Source organism: Amblyomma maculatum, unplaced genomic scaffold (assembly GCF_055883805.1).
Source record: "Amblyomma maculatum isolate TAMU_Amacu unplaced genomic scaffold, ASM5588380v1 scaffold_19, whole genome shotgun sequence".
NCBI lineage: Eukaryota > Metazoa > Arthropoda > Arachnida > Ixodida > Ixodidae > Amblyomma > Amblyomma maculatum.
This window is the reverse complement of record NW_028146744.1, coordinates 9,733,167-9,755,273: the sequence shown is the minus strand read 5'-3', so window position 1 is coordinate 9,755,273 and position 22,107 is coordinate 9,733,167. Positions and strand designations below refer to the sequence as shown.

Sequence of the window (22,107 nt, the reverse complement as noted above, 5' to 3'; positions counted from 1 at the left end):
AGTGATCTTGTACTGGAGAGCTATACTTTACTCCACCCCTGAATGCCTTATAATGTTTCCATCATTCATTACACAATATACATTGATTGATGCCTTCTAGCGGCCTCAGTATGCCTAATTACATAAATGTCTAGCACCTGACTGGAGTGCTTCCTCTGAAACAAACATATCAAATGATAGTAGTCTCCAGATTGCCTGCGCGTTTTCGAATCCGCCTTCTCTAAAGTAATACTGCTGCACAAATTCACCCTTCAATTGCCCCGCGTAACTTCTTGACCTTCGAAAATGACACGGCTGTGATCGTAATAGGCACTACTTGATGCCGCGCAGCTGTACGGACTGCCCCCTCTGTCGCGGCGGCGGAAAGAGGGAAGATTGGACAGCAGCCGCGTCGCTACAGCTGCTGCCAGCATCGCAACGCCCTGGAGTGCCGCCGTCTTGCTGCGTTGGTGAGCGTCGCCGTCGCTGGCGTTCTTTGCACAAACAACCTTCATGGCCGCGCGCGCACCCCGAATTTGGCCAGGGCAGTAAGGGGTAGGCCTGCTCGAATAATCGGAGCCGCTCCGGGTGCTCAAGCTGGCCTACTCCAAGTGGAATATTGTATTCATCTCTTGCCCCATTACGCGACTGTTTGGCTTGACTGAGGGTACATGCATGTAACGCTGATCTCGTACCCAGTTGCTCCTGTTTGTCTCGCCCAATCTGAGTAATTGGTGAAATCCTCGACAGTGGCCCGTCTGAATAAGGACCGAAATAAGCAGCTGAGAGCGTCGTTGCAGCGGTGTTTTAGGTTGGTGCCGGAATTGCTTTCATCGTAAACACCGCGTAATTGTAATTCCCACGACGACCTTGGCTACAGATCCGCGATCTGTGGCGGTTAAGCGACTGGCCTTGTGATAAAATTTCCACAACACGCGCCCGTCGCTGATAAGGAACAAAAAAACGCGTAAAGCTTCGTGAAGAGCAAAGTTGTTTCGCCCCGTCAGCTGTTCCGTTCTCGTCTTGTTTAGAGCACGAAGGCATTTGTTAAATTCGATCATTCCTTATTGTTGCATTGCGAGATTTGACGTGTTCCATCAAAGCAAGCTGATGAAACCGTCGACTTTTGTGATCGCTTCAACTTAGGCTGATGCTTGTATTTTTTTTATTTCAAACTTGTGACGGTGGGATATTGCGGGGTTGTTGATAATTTATAGGAGGTTTATATTCTTTATTATTCCAAACATGTGACGGTGGAATATTGAGGGGTTGTTGAAAATTTTGATGAGGTTGTAGTTTGATTTGCTTTGCTTTGTGGGGTTTAACGTCCCAAAGCTACTCAGTCTATGAGAGACGCCATACGTAGTGGAGGTCTTCGCAAATTTTGGCTACCTATTGTTATTTAACGTGCACTAACATCGCAGTGCACACGGGCGCCTTGCTTTTCGCCTCCGTCGGAAAGCGGCCGCCGCGACCGGGATTCGATCCCTCATCCTAGGGTAGACGAGCGCGCTCATCACTTCGCCACCACGGCGGGGCAGAGGAGGTACTGTAGGCCATAAATCGGAGCAGGCTTTCTCCATTATTCATTCTTTCTTAAGGCAAGAGCGGTACTAGCCAAATTACACGCGGTCGCCGTAATTCGATAGTAGCCCAAAAAGACTTCCCAGTAAGAAGTGGGGCTTCCTGTGAAGCAATTATTAAGGCCTTTCTAGGCTCAGCTACATTCCGCTTTCATCTCCTGTAAACCAATTATAGAACACCGTTCAACGTGTGTTCGACAAGGGGCGCGCGATGAACCGTGTACAGAAGCAACGATCAGGCTTTCTCATTTTTCTACTGTAGATTCTGCAGTTCTCTCGGTACTTTATTATTATTAATAATATTATTGTTATTAATATTATTATTATTTGTATCATCTCATTGTTACGGTCACGCAAGCAATTCTCGGGCTTAGACCGTCCTGTTTGAGTTCGTACTGCTTGGGGGTGAATAAAGATATATTATTATTATTATTATTATTATTATTATTATTATTATTATTATTATTATTATTATTATTATTATTATTATTATTATTATTATTATTATTATTATTATTATTATTATTATTATTATCATTATTGCAGCAGCAATGATTTTCCGCATCGTAAAAGACGTGGTATTTGCCGGTATGCAACGAGGTATTGTGCGAGTCAACACATAAGCTGCGATTGATTAAGCCTTTGATGATGGATGAGGAAATTTTCGGACGCAGGTAGCATGACGTTTAAACATAGAAAAATTTTAAACGCCGAAAAGGCGGCTCTTCGCGCGCTCCTTTCTTGACGTAGCTAAACACTTTTCTCGAATGTGTTCAAACAGTCGAGGATTACTTTCCAGCAGATCATACAGCGCTTTTTAGAGCTCTTAGCAACCATGTGCATACTTTTCTGAATAATGAGCAGTAACGCTCAGTAGTACTGCGGAGCCAATTGTTCGTGTCGTAGATTTAATTGTAACTCCTTATATACCTCGTGCGATCGCCTATTAAACTTGGTTACGAAAAAATCGGCTGAAGAAGACGCGTTCACAAGAAGCAGCACGCAGGACAAGAGTACCGATAAAGGGAATAGCGCCAGCTAAAAAAATTAAAGGCAGTTTGGCTCCGCTAACCAACGCAGTAACTAAAGCACATTGGTGAGACACGGCGCCAGTCCACTACCTTCAGCGTCGAAGAGCGCTATGAAAGACTCAATTGGGATATGAAGTGCAAGAAAATGTTTTCGGTGTTCTGGAATACCGAACAACACTGGGCATTTCATACGAATGTGTTCAAAAGCTGCTTTTGAAGCTCATTGCAACACATTTCCGTCAGAGGAAGCATTTCATACTATTTGTCGAACAATAGTGAGCTAAAAAGTGAGTGGAAAAGCAAAATAAGTGACTGAAAAACCGGCTAAAGGCCGGTAACTATGTTGTTATGTGACTGCACTAAAAACGTAACGACATTCGAAACATCCAGGCAACCTGAACCAACTGAACCGACTCAGAGGGCACCTCACGGAGAAATTTACGAGAGAGGTTGTTTGTCAGGTGTTCTGCGCACGAATGTAAGCTTAACGGTGCAGAGATGAAGCCACACCGCGATAAATGTTCTATCAATAGGTCTGATTACACGCAGCAATGTAGGGTAAAACACGCGTATCAGGTCTAAGAAAAGCCAAGTAAGCGGCTCTCTCCGCCGAGACTTACGACAGGATTCGTACGAGATTAGAATAATAATTAAATGTAGATGCACAAATTGTCGCTAACAAGAGCGAACCGTCAGGTGGTTTGGCAACAACGCTCGAACCTGACTTGGTTGCCATTACTGAAACTTCACTGAATCTCAACAAAGATTTAGGATCAAGTAGTTTAGCGCTGAACGCGTCAGATTCAGATCCGTGAGCATTACAGCATGAGGGTTCAACTTCAAGAACGGAAAGCAGTTTGTCACGTGCAAGAATAAACTCCTGCAGCATTAAATGTTTTTTGTTATTTCATTGCGAAAGCAGTGCTTCACTAGCCAAAGCTGAAATATGCGGGGTATTTCTGAAGTATTTGACCTTGCAAGAAATAAAACAAATACGGCCGCGATTGGGCTTCTAGCGCGAACTCATCAGCATCCCTAGCGACTCCAGGAGAGCACTGCGCTGTCGCATCTCTCTCTCTCTCTTTTGGGCTGTGTATTGCATATCGTTGTCTTCATTAGGTTCCATTCGCCCGCGATGAACGCAGAACACCGCCCCATCAGAGCGCCCTGTTCTGTATTCATCGCGGGCGAATGGAAACTATTGAAGACAACGATATGCAATACACAGCCCAAAAGAGAGAGAGAGAGATGCGACAGCGCAGTGCTCTCCTGGAGTCGCTAGGGATGTTGATGAGTTCGCGCTAGAAGCCCAATCGCGGCCGTATTTGTTTTATTTCTTGCAAGGTCAAATACTTCAGAAATACCCCGCATATTTCAGCTTTGGCTAGTGAAGCACTGCTTTCGCAATGAAATAACAAAAAACATTTAATGCTGCAGGAGTTTATTCTTGCACGTGACAAACTGCTTTCCGTTCTTGAAGTTGAACCCTCATGCTGTAATGCTCACGGATCTGAATCTGACGCGTTCAGCGCTAAACTACTTGATCCTAAATCTTTGTTGAGATTCAGTGAAGTTTCAGTAATGGCAACCAAGTCAGGTTCGAGCGTTGTTGCCAAACCACCTGACGGTTCGCTCTTGTTAGCGACAATTTGTGCATCTACATTTAATTATTATTCTAATCTCGTACGAATCCTGTCGTAAGTCTCGGCGGAGAGAGCCGCTTACTTGGCTTTTCTTAGACCTGATACGCGTGTTTTACCCTACATTGCTGCGTGTAATCAGACCTATTGATAGAACATTTATCGCGGTGTGGCTTCATCTCTGCACCGTTAAGCTTACATTCGTGCTCAGAACACCTGACAAACAACCTCTCTCGTAAATTTCTCCGTGAGGTGCCCTCTGAGTCGGTTCAGTTGGTTCAGGTTGCCTGGATGTTTCGAATGTCGTTACGTTTTTAGTGCAGTCACATAACAACATAGTTACCGGCCTTTGGCCCGTTTTTCAGCCACATTTTTACTTTTGCACTCACTTCTTTGTCACTTTTTTCACTTTACTTTCACTTCACTTTTTAACTCACTATTTTTTTATAAATAGTATGCAATGCTTCCTCTGAGCGTCAAAAACACCTGTTTGAACACATTCTTTTGAAATCCCCGGTGTTGTTTTGAGATTGCTTTCCAGAACCCCGAAAACATTGAGAGCGTTTCTTACACTTTATATCCCAATTTAGTAGCGCTCTTTGGCTATGTACGTTGAAGGTAGTGGATAGTGCTTTCAAAACTTATTAGAGCAAAACCGCGAGAAAGATTCCAGTGAGCATGAGCTTCCAGTTTTTTTTCTCCCTCACCATGTTATCGTAGGACTTTATAGCACAATTCTCCCTCATTTAAGTTCTACACTAATGAATAAGAAAACAAATTCAGAGACAGGCAGTGCGTTTTATTTATTCCAAATACAGTCGCACCGATTCGGTATATGAACTAATGACAGAAAATGGTCACTCTCCATGCAAGAAGGAAATTCCTCCGTCTGAAATTTTTATTTCGCTTACTTAATCACAAACTCGCACTTGATCCTAGTCCTTACATTCGCCCTCTTACCACTAGACAGACACGCCATTCTCATGCCCTCTCCTTCGCGCCTCACTTTGCAAGGACTAACTTATACAAATTCTCCTTTTTCCGTAATACAATTGCAGATTGGAATAGTTTGCCTGCTCCTTCTCTTCAATCTTTAGATATGCTGGAATTAAGTATCTAATGTGTTATCAAAATGTGCCTCCTGTCCGTTCTTGGGTGTCAGTTTTGCTTGTGTAAGTTTTTATTGCGCTTATATTTTATGTGTAATAATAACCACTTCAACTGGTCTACTAAATGTGTTGGTGTGTTTGTACCTTGTGCTTTCATGTTTTTTGAATTGTAATTGTATGCCACTCCTACTTGGGCGTTCAGCCTGCAGTATTTTTAAATAAAAAGAATACATTCAGGCGAACTTTGGCTCACTAAAGTGCTTCAAGATGGAAGCCGCGCTGCTTAGGCATTGACTGTGGTACCATTTGTGACAGATACTGTAGCTTTTCTTTGATGTCAACCAATTTTAAACGGCGGCTGTACTGCGTCTATTTCTATATATGTTCCGTGGTGCGGCGTTCGAGGAAGCGCCAAATGAATGGCGCCGCACGGACACCGGGATGGAACGTCCGACGGGGTAAGCTTCGCATATGCGTGAAACGCCTGGTTACGTCATCATCAGTCATGACCGGATGTGACATCATTATAACTTCTGGTTATTAGACATTACCAGAGGTGGCGTCATGATGACGTCACATTCAGTCATGGAGTCACCATGTGGCGGCTATGGACATCTCGAAACATTTAACCATTACAATTGGTTAGTGACAGTTAACCATGACTTGCGATTTCTGATTACTAGTTGATGTCTGGTTAGTGTTAGTTAAACAACCTTTAACTAGTAAGTGATGGTTAGTGATAGTTACGATGACCTCCAAATGCATGAGTTCCTATGGGCACCTGCTTAACTATTGTAGGATTAGTCCTAAATTATCATGAAATTATCTTGAAATTGCCTTAAATCATGTTCCTATATAATGCGATCGCTATTGAATAAGTATTGATTCAATGGTGATTGGCATATGCCCATATAAGGCATGCATTCTAAGCGCGACACATTTGCTGACTACAGTATGACGCATTAAAGGCTTTACCCATAAAAGTCTTACAGTCCGCCACGATGTGCCTGTCGCACGCGAGAACGACAGGAATACCAAATCGCGGCGGCTTCCAGCGATGCTTGTCGCTATCTGCCCTCCATTCTCGTAGACAAGCTTACTGCGCCTTCCACTAGTACAGGCGTCGCCTTTCAAAGTAGTATGCTCTCTGATGGCACCATCTGGTAGAACAGTCCACATCCATCACCCTTTTCATTGACTTTTGAGCGCCCCATTGTCTCTACAAGGAAGGCAGACTGTCGCAGGCTCTGGGGGCTGCTCTTGGGCGTCCGCAATTCCTCACTTCGTTAGACGGCAGAGACGCATTTCCGACGCTTGCGTAGTTCGTTTGTGTTTTACGTTGCCTTGGCGTATATTTTATGGTTGCGCTCCACTTGTTCGTAAAATTGGGAAGACAAGAACACGCGTTATTGGGTCCTGTCAGCGCCACCTCTCGCCATGCACACAGACACACACACTGTTTCCTCTTTCCCAATAAAAATTATAACCCGAAGGGGTCGCTTTAATGAAGCTGTATGAACCTCCGTTCTTACGGCTTCCAGACTAATTTACCCTCTCATCTTCCGTGTAGTTCTTTCGATTGATGTACTTACAGGTCATAATGGCATGGGTCTATGTTCCTATATCGAGCTTCCTAATGCTTTATTCACTTTTAAAATTCATGAGTGATATAGCCACCTTTTGTACCAATTCGAAGTGAATGGGAGCCATGTTGTGTTAATGCACGAGCCTTCGTTATAACTTCCGATATATATTGATACGGGGCAGCAGGCTAGCACACGAAACCACAGCAGGTGGTGAGAGACGTAAACGTTCAGGCAAGCACCAACAGTTGCTTCAGCTTCATCGTTGCTCACTCTATTTTCCATCGTCGTCCTCTTCGGTGGCATATACGTAACATTACCCCGCCACGAAAACCACTGTCCCGGTGCGTACTACGTCGGGGAACTACAGCTGGAGTGGTAGGGCGTTATGCGAGCGACATGAACGACTTCGGAACGTAGCATATCGAGCTGTCGGCGTGGTGCACAGGGCTGACTTGGTATGTCACAGTAGTGACTGGCCGTGAAACACAGTAGGGGCCTGTGTACCACGGCAAGAGCTTCTCACAAAGCCCACCTCTACGAGCAGGAGTCCAGAGTAAGACGAGAGAGTCCGCAGAGTAGTGGACACCGTGATGTCGAGAATCTTGGCGCTATTTTTGGGAGTTCTGGGAAGAAGCCAGTCGGCGGCGAGCAACAACACTGGCGGTGTCAGCTCGGGATATGGCGTCACAAACATAGGAGCTTGCATCAGCGGTGTAAGGCAGTACGCTGTAAAACGTAAGAGATGGGTCACGGCCGAATAGAAGATAGAAGGGCGAGCAGCCGATTGTATCGTGAAGGGATGTATATACGCAAACGTAACAAACGGTAAAGTAATATCCCAGTCACGGTGATCAGCCGATACATACATTGACAGCATGTCCGTGAGTGGGCGATTGAGCGTTCGGTGAGGCCGTTCGTTTGTGGATGGTAAGCTGTGGTGAAGCAGTGCTTAATGGAGCAGTATCGGAGAATTTCTTCGACTACTCGAGCAAGAAACCAACGGCCGCGGTCAGTGAGCAGCTGGCGTGGAGCGCCGTGGAGCAAGATAACGTCGTGGAGGAGAAACGCAGCCACGTCAGTTGCACAGTTGGTGGGTATCGCTCGTGTAACGGCATAGCGCGTAGTATAGTCCGTAGCCACCGCAATCCATTTATTCTCCGAAGCAGACAGAGGTGAAGGCCCGAGGAGATCAAGGCCAACTCGGATGTCGATCGGCTGTAGGGATCCAGCAGACACAAGCGAGGGCTTCTTCCTCCGCTTACACCTGTCACAAGAAGACACGTAACCACGAACAGAGTGGTAGAGGCCTGGCCAAAAGAAGCGCCGGTGAACACTGTCGTACGTACGAGATACGCCAAAATGACCCGCAGTGGGCGCGTCATGCAGCTGCTGAAGAACGGTGGCACGCAGGTGGTCGGGTTCTACGAGCAGAAGCTCAGCGCCATCGGATCGCATAATCCGCCGATATAAAGTGCCGTTGTGGAGCGCAAACAACGCAAGAGTGGCGTCAGGGTGATCAGTGCTGAGGCGGTTGATAATGCCGCAAAGCTTGGGATCTAAGCGCTGCTGATCATGACAAATGTTTAAAAGGTCAGAGATGGACAGCACACAGGTGTCATCGTCACACTCGCTTTCAGGCGGCGGATCTACCGGGTTGCTGGACAGGCAATCGGCATCAGTGTGTAGCCGGCCGGACTTGTGAACGACATAAGAAGTGTATTCCTGAAGACGCAGCGCCCAACGCCCAAGACGACCAGTAGGGTCCTTCAGCGTAGAAAGCTAACATAAGGCGTGGTAGTCGGTGATGACGGAGAACGGGCGGCCTAACAAGTAAGGGCGAAACTTTGTAATGGCCCACATGAGGGCTAAACACTCACGTTCTGTGATCGAATAAATCCGCTCAGGCGCTCAAAGGAGGCGACTAGAATAAGCAATGACGCGAGTGCGACCCGTCTGCTGTTGGGCGAGAATGGCACCAATACCGTGGCCACTGGTGTGGGTGCGTACCTACGTTCGTGCTGAGGGTTTGAAGTGTGCCAGGGTGGGCTGGTTGGGGAGGGCTGCGATGAGCGAAGAAAAGGCTTGAGATTGTTCTTGGCCCCAGCATAATGGAACATCGTTCTTCAGAAGAAGTGTGAGTGGACGAGCCGTGTCCGCAAAGTTGGGGACAAACCGCCGAAAATGCGAGCAAAGGCCAAGAAAACTACAAACGTCACTGGTACAGCGGGGTATAGGAAATGCACGTACAGCACGAATTTTGTCGGGGTCGGGTTGAACGCCGCGGGCGTCGAGCAGGTAGGTGTCCGAGCACTTTGAGTTCACGACGGCCGAAGCTACACTTCTTAGAATTCAGCTGAAGGCCAGCTCTTCGGAAGACACCTAGAATGGCATCAAGGCGGTGAAGATGGCTCTCGAAGGTCGAAGAAAAGACAATGACGTCATCGAGATACTATAAGCACGTCGTCCATTTGAAAGCACGTACAAGAGAGTCCATCATATGTTCGAATGTAGCAGGCGCATTGCACAGGCCAAAAGGCATCACCTTGAATTGGTACAGGCCATCGGGAGTGACGAAGGCGGTCTTCTCTCGGTACCGTTCGTCGACCGCGATCTGCCAATAGCCGGAACGGAGATCAATCGAGGAGAAATAACTGGCACCGTGCAAGCAGTCGAGGGCATCATCTATCCTGGGATGTGGGTAAACATCCTTCTATGTAACTTTGTTCAGATGTCGGTAATCAACGCAGAGCCTCCCGGTATTGTCCTTTTTAACAAGCACGACGGGTGACGCCCAGGGGCTGCTCGTAGGCTCTATAAGATTTCTTGCCAACATCTTGGCCACTTCATCTTGTATGACGCGACGTTCAGAAATGGCGACCCGGTGAGGTCTTCTGTGAACTGGTCTGGCGTCTCCAGTATCGATGCGATGAGTAACGAGGGATGTTTGTCCTAAGGGTCGGTTACCAAAATCAAAAATGTCACTGTGCGAAGTCAGAAGGCGCGTAAGTGCTTGAGAACGATCAGGACACAAGTCAGGAGCTACAATTTTTGATATGCGGGCCTCGATAGGCGGGGATTCTGCAGGTCGTGTCGGTACTCCCGCAGTAGTGTCAGGTAAAAGTGCAGACACAATAAAGTCAGACAGTTGGGTCAGTTCGGCGAGAGAATGCCCTCAGGAAGAACTCGTACCGAACAGCTGAAGTTCAGGACGGGAATATAAGTGTGGTTATTGGCTACGTGCTCGCTATTATGAGGGACAACTATGCTACGCTGCAGAGTAATGTCGGTTAAGGGGTAAACAACGTAGTCGTGATCAGCAAAAGAGGGAAAAGGTGACAATGGGCACATACACAGCGGCTTCAGGTGGCAGGCGAGTAAATGCAAAGGAGCGAAGACGAAGCGTTGAAGTTTCATGAGCTTGTTCGTCAGGACAGAGCGGCAGTTCTAGATGAAGCAGTCCAGAAGAACAGTCAATGAGAGCGGAGTGTGTAGTTAAAAAGTCGAGGCATAATATAACATCTTCGGGGCAATTGATGAGGACTGTAAATAACACAGGGATGTTGCGGCCGGCAATGCTAATTCGTGCAGTACACATACCAACAACAGTAGCTGTGTTGCCATCCGCAACACGAATGGTAGATGAGGTAGCGGGTGTAAGGACTTACGTGAGGCGTCGGCGGAGCGAGGAACTGAGGACAGAAATGTGGGCGCCAGTGTCAATAAGTGCAGAAATTGGGACTCCATCCACTAGAATATCAATGATGTTACGTCCAGGTGCGGTGGTCAGTACCGAGTTGGCAGTCCGGGTCGGTAATGCAGCGGCACTTCTGAGCGCTGCATTCGCTAGTTTCCCGGGTAGATGCCGGCGTATGATGGGGAGGAGCGGCGACGAGGTACCGGTTAACGGGATCGACGATCGCGGGGAGATGGAGATCGACTGGAGCGACGAGCAGTTGGGACGGTTTCGTTGCAAGGCTCATCGAGCTGAGGAGGAAAGTGTCCAGGTCCATCATAGGTGGGCGGGGCTCGGCTGGTTGGGCGGCAAAGCGTCGAGGTCCATAATAATACCGACGGTCAGCGTTGTAATAGGAGCGAGGGGTGGGGAAGATACGGCTACGGCATAAACGCGAAGTGTGGCCGGCGCGACAGCAAAAAAACAAAACAAAAAAATAACAGATTGGCCGGTCGTCCGAGGTGCGCAACTCTGCAGGATTGTGACCAACGTAGCGACGTGGGGAGGCTGGGCTGGTGGTTTCAGCAGCCACTAAATGAACAGGGTGTGATGGTGGCAGTGGTGACACGGGGCTGGAGGAGAGGCCGACGTTTGCAACTTCCTGGCGGATAACGGCTTGTATCATGGCCACGGTGTCCGAAAGCGGAGACGGGAGTGGAGCAGGCGTTAGGGCCTTAAGTTCTCTCCGGACGATCCGAGTCACGGTCTTGGAATGGGAGGTCTGGTGCAAAGGGGCCAAGTTATCGCAGGATGATGTAGCCGCCGTGTTTGGAAGACGGTCAAAGCGATGTACGAGATGTCTTTGTTTTGCCTGCTCAAATTTTCGGCAGACTTGAAGCGCCGAGTCGACAGTAGAGCAATCCATGCAGAATAGGATGTTGAATGCATCATCCGCGATACCCTTGAGGATATGCCCTAACTTGTCACTTGCCGGCATGGAGCTGCTGACCTTGCGACACAACGCAAGAACGTCCTGAATATAGGCGAGGCAGGACTCTGTGGGGGATTGAACACGAGAAGAAAGTTCCGTTTTTGCAGCAAGAGCCCGCCCAATAGGCTTCCCAAACAAGTCCTGAAGCTTATGCTTGCAGATGTCCCAGGTAACAAGCTCTTGTTCGTGGTTTTAGAACCATGTTCGAGCTGTTCCCGTCAAATAGAAAATGATATATGGAGCATGATGGTTGCGTCCCAGCGGCTGTTCCGGCTGCAGCGCTCATACTCATCTAGCCAGTCGTCAACGTATGGGTGGTCGTCGCCATTAAAGATGGGAGGGTGGCGAATTTTCGAGAGTACAACTGGCTGAGGCGATGTTCCCGTGGTGGTAGGGGCTGCTTCAGAGGTCATCGTGGCTGTTTGTGACGTCGTTGTGATCCCAGGTAGGGGGCGGCCGCTGTGCAAATCGAGCTTTTGGCAGCGTAAATGGGCTAATCGGTGCGTACGGGGATCTTCATTCACCTCCACCAAGATCATACGGGGGAGAAGGCTAGCACTGGAAATCACAGCAGGTGATGAGTGACGTAGTTGTTGTTGTTGTTGTTTTCCTCTAATTTGATGGCACATACCCACACAGGGGGATCGGCCAAGAATTGGGGTGCAGAGATATTAGATTTTGAGACGTATAACTACATCGCAAAAATAAATAAAAATAAATGCTAGGGAATAGAGAAGGAAATGTATATCTGAAAAACCAAAATAAAAAAGAGTAAATACTAACGCACGCAGTAGGAGAATACTAAGATTTATATGTACAGATTAAAAATTCAAAGCATATTAGCAAGGTAGATGTTTCGTTTCTAATAAGAAGTTTTGAATGGCGTTAAAAAACAGGCCTGTAGCTGTACCCAAGCATGGTGGTACCGAACGACAATAAAATCTGGCTGATCAAATTAAGACCTAGCTGTTGTAACGGCTTCTCTAAATACCGTTTTCTCATCATAATAAAACAGCGGCAAAATATCCAGAAATGATCTATTGTTTCCGGTTCCCCGCAGAATGCGCAGACAGGAGAAAGCGCCAAACCAGACCTGTGCATATAGAAATTTAGGGGCGGAATACGACAGCGTAGCCTGGTTAGAGAGACCTCAGTCTGTCTTGATTGACATGATTTCCTATTCCAGGAATTCTTGAGATGCAGGTAGTCATCCGAGGATAAAACAGATCTAGACTGCGTGCTTAATAAGGAACGCTTCCGAAATCGTGCTGCTGTTATGTACGCTGTTGCTGGGAGGATGAGCAACACAGGGCCATTCAGAGATTCTTCAGCTAGTCTATCAACAACCTCATTGGCTGTCACATTACTGTGGCCTGGTACCCACATATATGTATGAGCCTAAAATGTGAGGGCAGTATTGAAAGAAAGGTGTTTAAAATAGGCGTATCCATATTTGAAGAAAGCGACAAGCACAAAGAATAAGAGTCTGTAATTACAGCCACTGTAAGTATGGTGGGTCTAGTTTGCGCAGAGCAAGCACCACCGCCAGCAACTCCGCCTGGAATATTGGGGTAAAATCCGGAAGACGGACTGAAAAAGCCCAGTCTAAAAGCGGACAGTATATTCCAACGCCGGCCTTTTCATGAAATTGAGAAGCATCAGTTGCTATCAATATGCTAACGGGAAGACTTTGTAAATGATCTTCTAATAATCCATTTAAAATGTTAGGTGATAAGTGTTTTGCGTTATTTGGGAAAATGTCATCATAGACAATTTGAACCGACGATGCACTTACCTTTGTTAGAAGGATGTTAGAAAGCACTACGTGCAAAAGTTGTAACAGATTTTGCACTAGAATTACCTGCGGGGTATGAAACCGAGGCCATCTGACTCCAAAAAAGGAGTCTGGCTCGGAACAAAAAATTGATAGGGAGCGGCGGAATTGTGATTCATATATTTTTAGATACGTGTGGACAGTCAAGAATTGGAATCTAGCTAACAACGGTGGTATTCGGGCTTCAAGGTATAATACATTGTTAGCCACAAATTTGGGCAGCCCAAGGCATAATCTAAGCGCTTCCCGCTCTAAAAGAACAAGCGGACGAATTTTGCAAGCAGGTGAACTAGACAATAACACAGATCCAAATTCTATAATTGGGTGGACATACATAACATAAATTTATTTACAATACTGCCAGTCTCTAGTTGAGACCATAGCAGGTGGGCATTGTATTCATAATATCGAAAAAATGATGATGACAAGAAATAAAGCAGCTCTACAAAGATACAGTATTAGGCAATTCTTAAAGCACAAAAAACTGAAAATGTGTTATCAAATGCGCACAAACAGCTCACAAAATAAAGAACACATACAAGTTCAAAAACGAAACAATGGGATAACAGGCTGTCGAATGCGTTAAACAAGCGAAAGAAAAAAGAAAGCGAAATTCGTAACCGAATAATGTCAGCTCACACCGTGGCCTGTAGTTTGGAACAAAAACTTGAAAATGAGTCAGCGTTAGTAACAGATGAGTGCAGGCAATTCCATTCGCTTGTTGCCAACGGGAAGAAAGAATGTTTAAATGCATCACTGTGACATGAAAATTCGGTTAGCGTGAACGCGTGATGGTTTCTCAACTCTCGCTTATGTGATAATGAAACATACTGTGATAAGTCGATGTTAAAGGCGTTATGTAGTAGTTGATATAAAAATTTTAATCGCGCCAACTTTGCTCTTGCTGATAGCGTTTCGAGCCCGGATATTACAGCTAGTTCGGTTGGTGAATCTGTTCGCTTGTATTTGTTATGAATGAATCTTAGTGCTTTACGCTGTATTCTTTCAAGCCTCGAAATGTTAGTAAGAGACTGGGGAAACCAAACGGTGTTAGCATATTCTAGTACTGGTCTAATAAAAGTCTTATAAGCTAAAAGTTTAGTTTGTGCAGGGGCTAGGCGAATACATCTTCTAAGAAAAAATAACTTGCGCAATGCTGTAGCAGTGATGTTACTAATGTGTTCGTTCCATCTAAGGTCTGAAGTCAGTGTGACACCTAAATATTTGTGTTTGTTAACAAAGGTAAGTGGAATGTCATTCATTTTATACACGAAATTAGAAGGCTGTTTTTTCCTGGTTACTGCCATTGCTACGGATTTCTTTGTGTTGATTGACATCTGCCAGTTATTGCACCATTCAGCGATTTTTTCTAATGACCTGTTGAGAATGACATGATCTTCGTGGCTTCTTATTTCTCTGTATATTATGCAGTCGTCAGCAAAGAGTTTGATCTTACAGTTAATATTGGCAGTAATATCGTTAATAAAGATAAGAAATAACAGGGGTCCCAGAACAGAGCCTTGAGGAACTCCGGATGTGACTGCTACCGATCTGGATTGCACGTGGTGGTAGAATACGAATTGTGACCGTTGATGCAAAAAGTCCTCTATCCAAGCCAATATTTCGCTATCACCAATGAAGCCTCGCAACTTTGCGATTAGTTTTGAATGACACACGCCGTCAAATGCTTTAGCGAAATCGAGTAATATAATGTCAGTTTGGCTGCAGTTATCAATATTTAAAGCGAGGTCATGAACAACTTCTGTTAATTGAGTAATAGTAGATAGGCCGCGGCGAAACCCATGCTGATTACGTGATAATAAGTTAAAGCGTTCTAAGAACTCAGTTAGGTGTTTAGAAATTATATGTTCCAACAATTTACACGCAGTGCTAGTCAGTGATATTGGCCTAAAATTCGATACTAAAGAAGTACTGCCTGATTTATGGATTGGTAATACCTTGGCTATTTTCCAGTCATCTGGCAGTTTGCAGGTACTAAGGGATTTACGGTAGATGAGACCTAGGAACTTGCTGCATGGTTCGGCGTACCGTTTTAAAAAGGCGTTTGGAATTTCATCAGGACCGGTTGCTTTCTTATCGTCCAGGCCAAGAAGAAGATTAAAAATGCCGGCGTCGGTAATGACAAGAGGATCAATTTTTGGAACATCATATATTTCTGTAACGGGTATAGAGCAGTTATCGACTGTAAACACTGAGCGAAAAAAATCATTATGCGCATTTGCCACTTTAACCCTCTCCCCGACTGGTAGATGAGAGGCATCGCTTTTATCCCCGCCAAAATGTTTCCAGAACCGTTGCGGGTTATTGGTGAGGAAATCTGGAAGTGTAACCTGGAAGTAGTGTTGTTTGGCTTGTTTTGCTTTTTGTTTAAAGTCTGAAATAGCGTTTGTTAGTTTAGTTTTTTTAAGAGCTGTTGTTCCTTTCGATTTAATGTTTTGTCGAAGCCTCTTAACACGACGTTTTGCTTGAATGACTTCACGAGTAATCCAGGGATTTTTTGTTGCGGGCCTTTTTGTTAACAGGGGGACAAAATGAGATATGCAGTGAGTTACAATATTTTTAAACATGAGCCAAAGAGCGTTGATATCAGTATCTATACTAAAGGAAAATGCGGAAAAGGAGTTAAGTTCGTGTTCTAGATAGGTAAGGATGCTTGCATCGTCAGCTCTGTTAAACTTCGGTATTATTGTTAAAGCAGTTCGAGGTATGTCGGTAATTCCCAGGGGTAGAATACAAATCGGAATGTCATGGTCGGAGATACCTTTGATGATGTTATTCTGGGTCCTGTCCAAGGGAAAGTTTTCACTGAGGAATATCAGATCAAGCACATTTTTCGATGTATCCTGTGTTCGCGTTGGACATGTCACTGTTTGGCGAAGGCTGAAACTTAGCATTAAATCGACTATCGCATGAGATGCAGGGGATGAGGGATTCATGTGAGTCCAATCCATTTCAGGAAGGTTAAAATCACCCATTAGTATCACACGTGAATTTCTACTGCGAATGTGGCGTTGCATGAACTCTTGAACAAAACATATGCTCTCGTGTCCCAATGAAGGGCTTCGATAAACACATCCTACAAAAATATGACCACCATTGATTGACACCTTACAAAATATGGCCTCAGCATCCTCAACTTCTGGCAATACGACGAAAGAAATGTACTTTTTTATTAGTAATGCTACACCACCACCACGTGTCTGTCTATCTTTACGAATTACGGAATAGTTTGGAGGGGCGATTTCTCGGTTCGAGATATCTGCCGACAGCCAAGTTTCAGTGATGCCTACAATATCAGGTTCGTATACTAGAAGCAAGTTTTCGAGAAGATCAGTTTTGTTGAGGATGCTTCGGGCATTTATATTTAATATGGTTACATCTTTGAATGTGCCTTGCGACGGGTGACTGGTCCGCTCACGGCGTCGTTTTTTTCTAACGGAACTATGTCTCCTCTTTCATCATCCCATACATATATGCGGCTATTGATATAAAGTTTGTCAAATGCTAGTGATACCTTTGCTTTTTTATCACGGTGAGGTTTAGATTTTTCCCACAACTTTTTGCGTATTTCTCTTATTTTTGGCGAGAAATCTTCCCCGATCGAGAAGTCCGTATCCTTTAGTTTGAAACCCTTTTTCAGAATTGCTGTCTTTTGTCTCCAGTCCAGGAGTTTAAGGATGACCGGCCGCGTTTTATTTGGTCCCGGTCTACCTAAACGGTGAATCCGCTCGATGTCCACTGGTTCTAGTTCCAGGGTGTCCTGTATTATTTCTTTATTCACAGCACTTTCAAGAATTTCGTTGGTCTCTTCTTCAATTTCAGGGAGGCCGTATATGATCAGATTGGAACGCCTGCTACGATTGTCTAGATCGTCAATTCGTTTTTCAAGCTTATCGATGACACATTCCATATCCGCTAATTTTTGCTGAAAGCAGGCAACAGAATTTTCCAGTCTGGTAAGAGTGTTTAGTTTTTTATCAATTTCGGCTAGTTTTATCTCCTTAATATCTTTTATGTCTAAGGCTATTTCCTTCAGTTGTTTAGCTATTAGCGCTATATCTGGTCCAGGGTTCGTCTCTATGTCCCCTCCCAACAGCAATAGCTTTCGCAAACATGATATCATGGAAAACACAAACCCAGCAAGCCGCGGGCACGGCAGCACCACCAAACACAGGTCATTTGAACGAAAACATTTTCCGTATTGCTTCCTCACCTGCACGATGAAAGAAAACGGATTTTGAGCGAACTGCATCTCGGAAGTGCCGCCGTGCCCAGTGCCAGCCGTAGGTTCGCCGCTGACATATATCAGCCAGTCCAGCGGTGGCGCTCTTGTTTGCTGAGGCGCAGATGATCCGCAGCTTGTCTCCGATGGGTGGGGCAGATGGAATGCCTTTGTTGTCGAGGGAGGTAGATAATGCGGCACGTGAAAAGCTGTGTCGTTGATCCCTCGTTCCGTCCGGAGTACGCTGGTATGTCCCGTGCTCCCAGTCGTGGCGTGAAGCAGCAGGACGACCAGACACTGCACGATGAAAGAAAACGGATTTTGAGCGAACTGCATCTCGGAAGTGCCGCCGTGCCCAGTGCCAGCCGTAGGTTCGCCGCTGACATATATCAGCCAGTCCAGCGGTGGCGCTCTTGTTTGCTGAGGCGCAGATGATCCGCAGCTTGTCTCCGATGGGTGGGGCAGATGGAATGCCTTTGTTGTCGAGGGAGGTAGATAATGCGGCACGTGAAAAGCTGTGTCGTTGATCCCTCGTTCCGTCCGGAGTACGCTGGTATGTCCCGTGCTCCCAGTCGTGGCGTGAAGCAGCAGGACGACCAGACACTGCACGATGAAAGAAAACGGATTTTGAGCGAACTGCATCTCGGAAGTGCCGCCGTGCCCAGTCATTAGAAGAGCGTCTCGCCGCATCCCAGATCTTGGATTGCTTAACTTGCGCAACATACCCACAGCACGAGCCCCTTTCGCTGCAACATGTTCAATGTGATCCCTCCATGCCAGGTGGTCATAGTAAATCACCCCTAGATATTTCAAAGACTTAACCTGAGGAATCATTTCCTGCCTAAATGTTAGAAAAAGATTTACCGGATCCTGAATTTGGAAAAAAAGGAAAGCGCACTTTTTAACGTTTAATGTAAATCTGAAGTCACATAGCCCATTCTGAAGGGAGCTTAGGTACGATTGCAGGAGCCTGTTGAGGGATTGAATGTCAGGTGCAGTCGTAAAGAACGCGATGTCATCCGCATAGACATACGTGCGAACATCTTGATGAGTGGGAATTGAACTCATTAAAATTTTAAAGAGCACGGGCGAGAGAACTGCCCCTTGAGGAACACCTCTGGTTTGTTGATATCTGCCAGAATGCACTCCATTCAATGAACAGTAAAATTGTCTGTTTTGTAGGAATGTAGATATCCACTAAATTAAATATTGTGGAAAACGTAGAGTTTCTAATCTGTGCAATAAAATTCGGGACTCTACACTATCATAAGCCTTCTCTTATAGAGAGTCACCAATGCAGCATGCAGTTTTTTGCGCTGCGCAAGAATAATTCGACTCTCAAGGTCGGTATGTGCATTCCATATTGAGCATTTTGTGCGAAATCCGATTTGACGGGGGCTAATCATATGTTTTTGTTCCACAAACTCGGTAACCCGTTGGAGTACGATCCTTTGAATTAATTTTACCAAGTTTGATGTTAAAGATATTGGTCTGATATTGTCCGAAGTAGAGCCACCACCTCTATGTTTCAGTAAAGGAATCACTTTGGCTAATGTCCAGTCACCAGGTATCCAAGAATGAATAATTGAGTAATTTACCAATTCTAACAAGGAATTTGGAGACACCTCAAAAAGGATCTTTAACATTTTCGACGTTACTCTATCAGGGCCAGGCGCAGCAGCTGGAAATGTCATTACAATCGAAGAAAGCTGAGAAAATGTAATTTTAGGGACATCCTTAACCGTATCTACTGGGCCTACAAACATAGGAGATTTGGGAAGTGTTGACAAAAAAACGCTTTTCTAAACCTTTAGCGATGTTTTCTACTGTTTTAAGAGCTTCTTTAGGAGTCGAAACACATGAGGGTAAATTTTCTGAGACAGGAATCTTTTTCCATGATATTAAAAATCTGAAAAGTGTACGTTGGTTATTAGATTGTGAAAGGTAATTGAAATGCTCAGTATCATAATTATCTTTCGTTTGTGCGACTGTGCGTTTAAATGTAGCTGCAAAAAAATTATTATCATGCCAATTTTTGGGGCACTGGTTGTGAAGGAGCTTCTTCCATGCAGCCTTTCTTCTTCTATAATAACGCGAACAATCCGCATTCTAACATTTTGTTGATGTATTGCCTTTAGATGCACGTACTAAGAATTCACATTTCTTACGACAGGATGCAATAGCCTGGCATAATGTTTGCGATTTTAACTCTTCCGTAGCCTCAACCACTGACATAAGAGATGAAATCAAAAATGAGCGAAACTGGTTATAAATTAACGTATGATCTCAATTAAAATGTCGGCGGAGTTATGCGGCAGTTAACCTCAAAAACAATAGGTATATGGTCGCTAGAGGTGCCACCATCAACTGTCGACCAATTTAGTATAGAAACACTAGTGCTGGAAAAAGTTAAATCTATCACAGATTGACTGTGAGCACGTACAAACGTTGGTAAGCCAGAATTCATGCAGTTAAGGTTATTGTCTGAAAGCCAATCCCACAGACGCTTGCCGCAGGGATCCGTCTTGTAACCCCACGAAACATGGTGCGAATTAAAATGCCCAGTCAGAATAACCGAATTTTGACAATTAACTAGTAGGTGGTTTAGAGATCTGATGTCCTGAACACCATGAAGGAAATAAACATTCCCTAATGTAAACGGACTGAACCCTGGAATTTCAAAATCTAAAGCCAATAATTCAGAATCTAAAGTAAAACATTGAAAAGAAATCTTAGCCCTATGGCAAAATTTTGAAGAAACTAGAATTAGTAACCCGCCACCTCTTGACTGCCGATCTTGTCGGAATGATCGATAATTTTGTAAGTGAAAATGTTTTTCAGTTGTAAGCCATGTTTCTTGCAAAACAATTATGACTGGATTCTGTTTTAAAGAACGATAAACTAAATCTGTAGTAGCTGAAAGAAGAGATCTACAGTTCCACTTAAGAACTTTTAACGTTCCTATGGTTATGTAATCCGGGCAGCAGCAACAGCCTGCCCCAAAATGTTTTCCTTTGGGTTAGAGCCTAGGTGCTTGCTTTTTTGATTTTGCCTGTGGGCGAAGTGATGACGGGTTTGACAACGGCGATCCACTGTGTTTTAGGATTCGCGTATCTCTCTCTCCCATATCTGCAACATGAGCCTCGTCTGACTTGTCGGAATTCTGCATAGGTGAGGCGGAAAGAGACTCATTTCGCGAGCAAGACATTGCAGGTAATGAGTGCTGCACTGATAATGAATGCCCAGGTGCCGTAGGAGAAACCGTAGCAGTTTGCACAGCCTGAGAAGTGTGAGCTGCCAGAACGTTGGATATGCAGTCTGTTACTGTTGTCACAATCATATCCACCATTTTGGTCATGGTTGCTTCCACAGCAGTTATTATGGCTTTAGACATCGAGGAATCTAATGATGCTCCAGAACGGGCTGACACACCTGCGTACCCATGAGCTCTCTCTTTAATTTCTTGAATTGCCTCACACCTCGAGCAACGTTTTCGGTCAATAATCTCCAGAATTTGCATTTCATGCGCTCTAGAAGGACATTCCAAAGAATTTGCTGAGTGAACTCCGCCGCTAAGACAACATTTGACATTTTGATCAGAGCATAAGTGTGCTTTATGGGCATCGCCGCATTTGCAACACCGCAAAGTGGATTTGCAACTTCCAGCAGTATGGCTATAACGCCAGCAGTTGTTGCACTGCAGAGGCTTTGATGGTAGGGGATCTACTCTGAATATTAAAGGCCATGCTTTAATCTCCGATGGACAGACTCTGCCTGCAAAGGTAGCAATAACCGATTCTGTCAGCACACGAACATTATTGACCTCCCGGCTACAGGGACAGACCGCAACAACGCCTGCCGCGGAAAGAAGGTCAAGGGTTTCTTCTGGACTTAATAAGGAATCTACATTTCGAACTAGACCTTTTGTGCAGGCCAGGTGCGAAGGGATAAAACTGCTTACCTGATGAGATGCAAAAGTAGAGCATTTTAGCAGATCCTTTATACGTGACAGGTCTGGTGAACGGCAAAGAATCCCGCCACGACCAAATTGGCGCACCTCGCCTATTCCTTCGTAGAAGGAAGTGGTTTCCTGAAGGGCAGCTCGAACAGCGCCTGGGTTGTTCATTTTAATGGTGCCTACATTTAAGGAACGAGCGCCACAGGGATGTTGCGGACACCGGAGCTCTGAAAAGCTTCTAAGGGCAGATCATCGGTCAGAAGGGAAGCCGACCAAGGGGAGCGCCCTTGGCCGGGGGACTGCGTCGACATTACCTTAAATTGACAACTTCACTGCGTGCGTTAGTCTACAGAGAACAAAAGAAGCAAAGGGGAAAGACAAAACCAGGACCAGCAACCCAATACTGAGCCGATGGTCAAGCGAGCTCAGGAAGACGAACGAGCACCAACAGTTGCTTCAGCTTCGTCGTTGCTCACTCTA

At 45.4% G+C, this 22,107-nt stretch overlaps 2 protein-coding genes across 2 annotated transcripts in view; one reads left to right on the top strand and one right to left on the bottom strand.

Moving 5' to 3' along the window:
- The first annotated feature begins 319 nt into the window (after positions 1 to 319).
- Positions 320 to 22,107, top strand: part of LOC146171653 (cytochrome P450 3A4-like) — a 112,481-nt gene continuing 90,693 nt past the window's right edge. The window contains exon 1 of the mRNA XM_084586473.1: positions 320 to 449. The gene's annotated coding sequence lies outside the window, so the exon portion shown is untranslated. The remainder of the gene's footprint in view (positions 450 to 22,107) is intronic.
- On the bottom strand, positions 16,580 to 18,328 carry LOC146171656 (uncharacterized). Its single transcript, XM_084586382.1, has one exon. The coding sequence runs from the start codon at positions 18,309 to 18,311 to the stop codon at positions 16,821 to 16,823; it is 1,491 nt and encodes a 496-aa protein (XP_084442508.1). The 5' UTR covers positions 18,312 to 18,328; the 3' UTR covers positions 16,580 to 16,820.

Bases quoted from the DNA above. Each gene is read 5' to 3' on its own strand.
- LOC146171656 (XM_084586382.1), bottom strand. From the start codon at position 18,311: ATGCAGTTCGCTCAAAATCCGTTTTCTTTCATCGTGCAGTGTCTGGTC.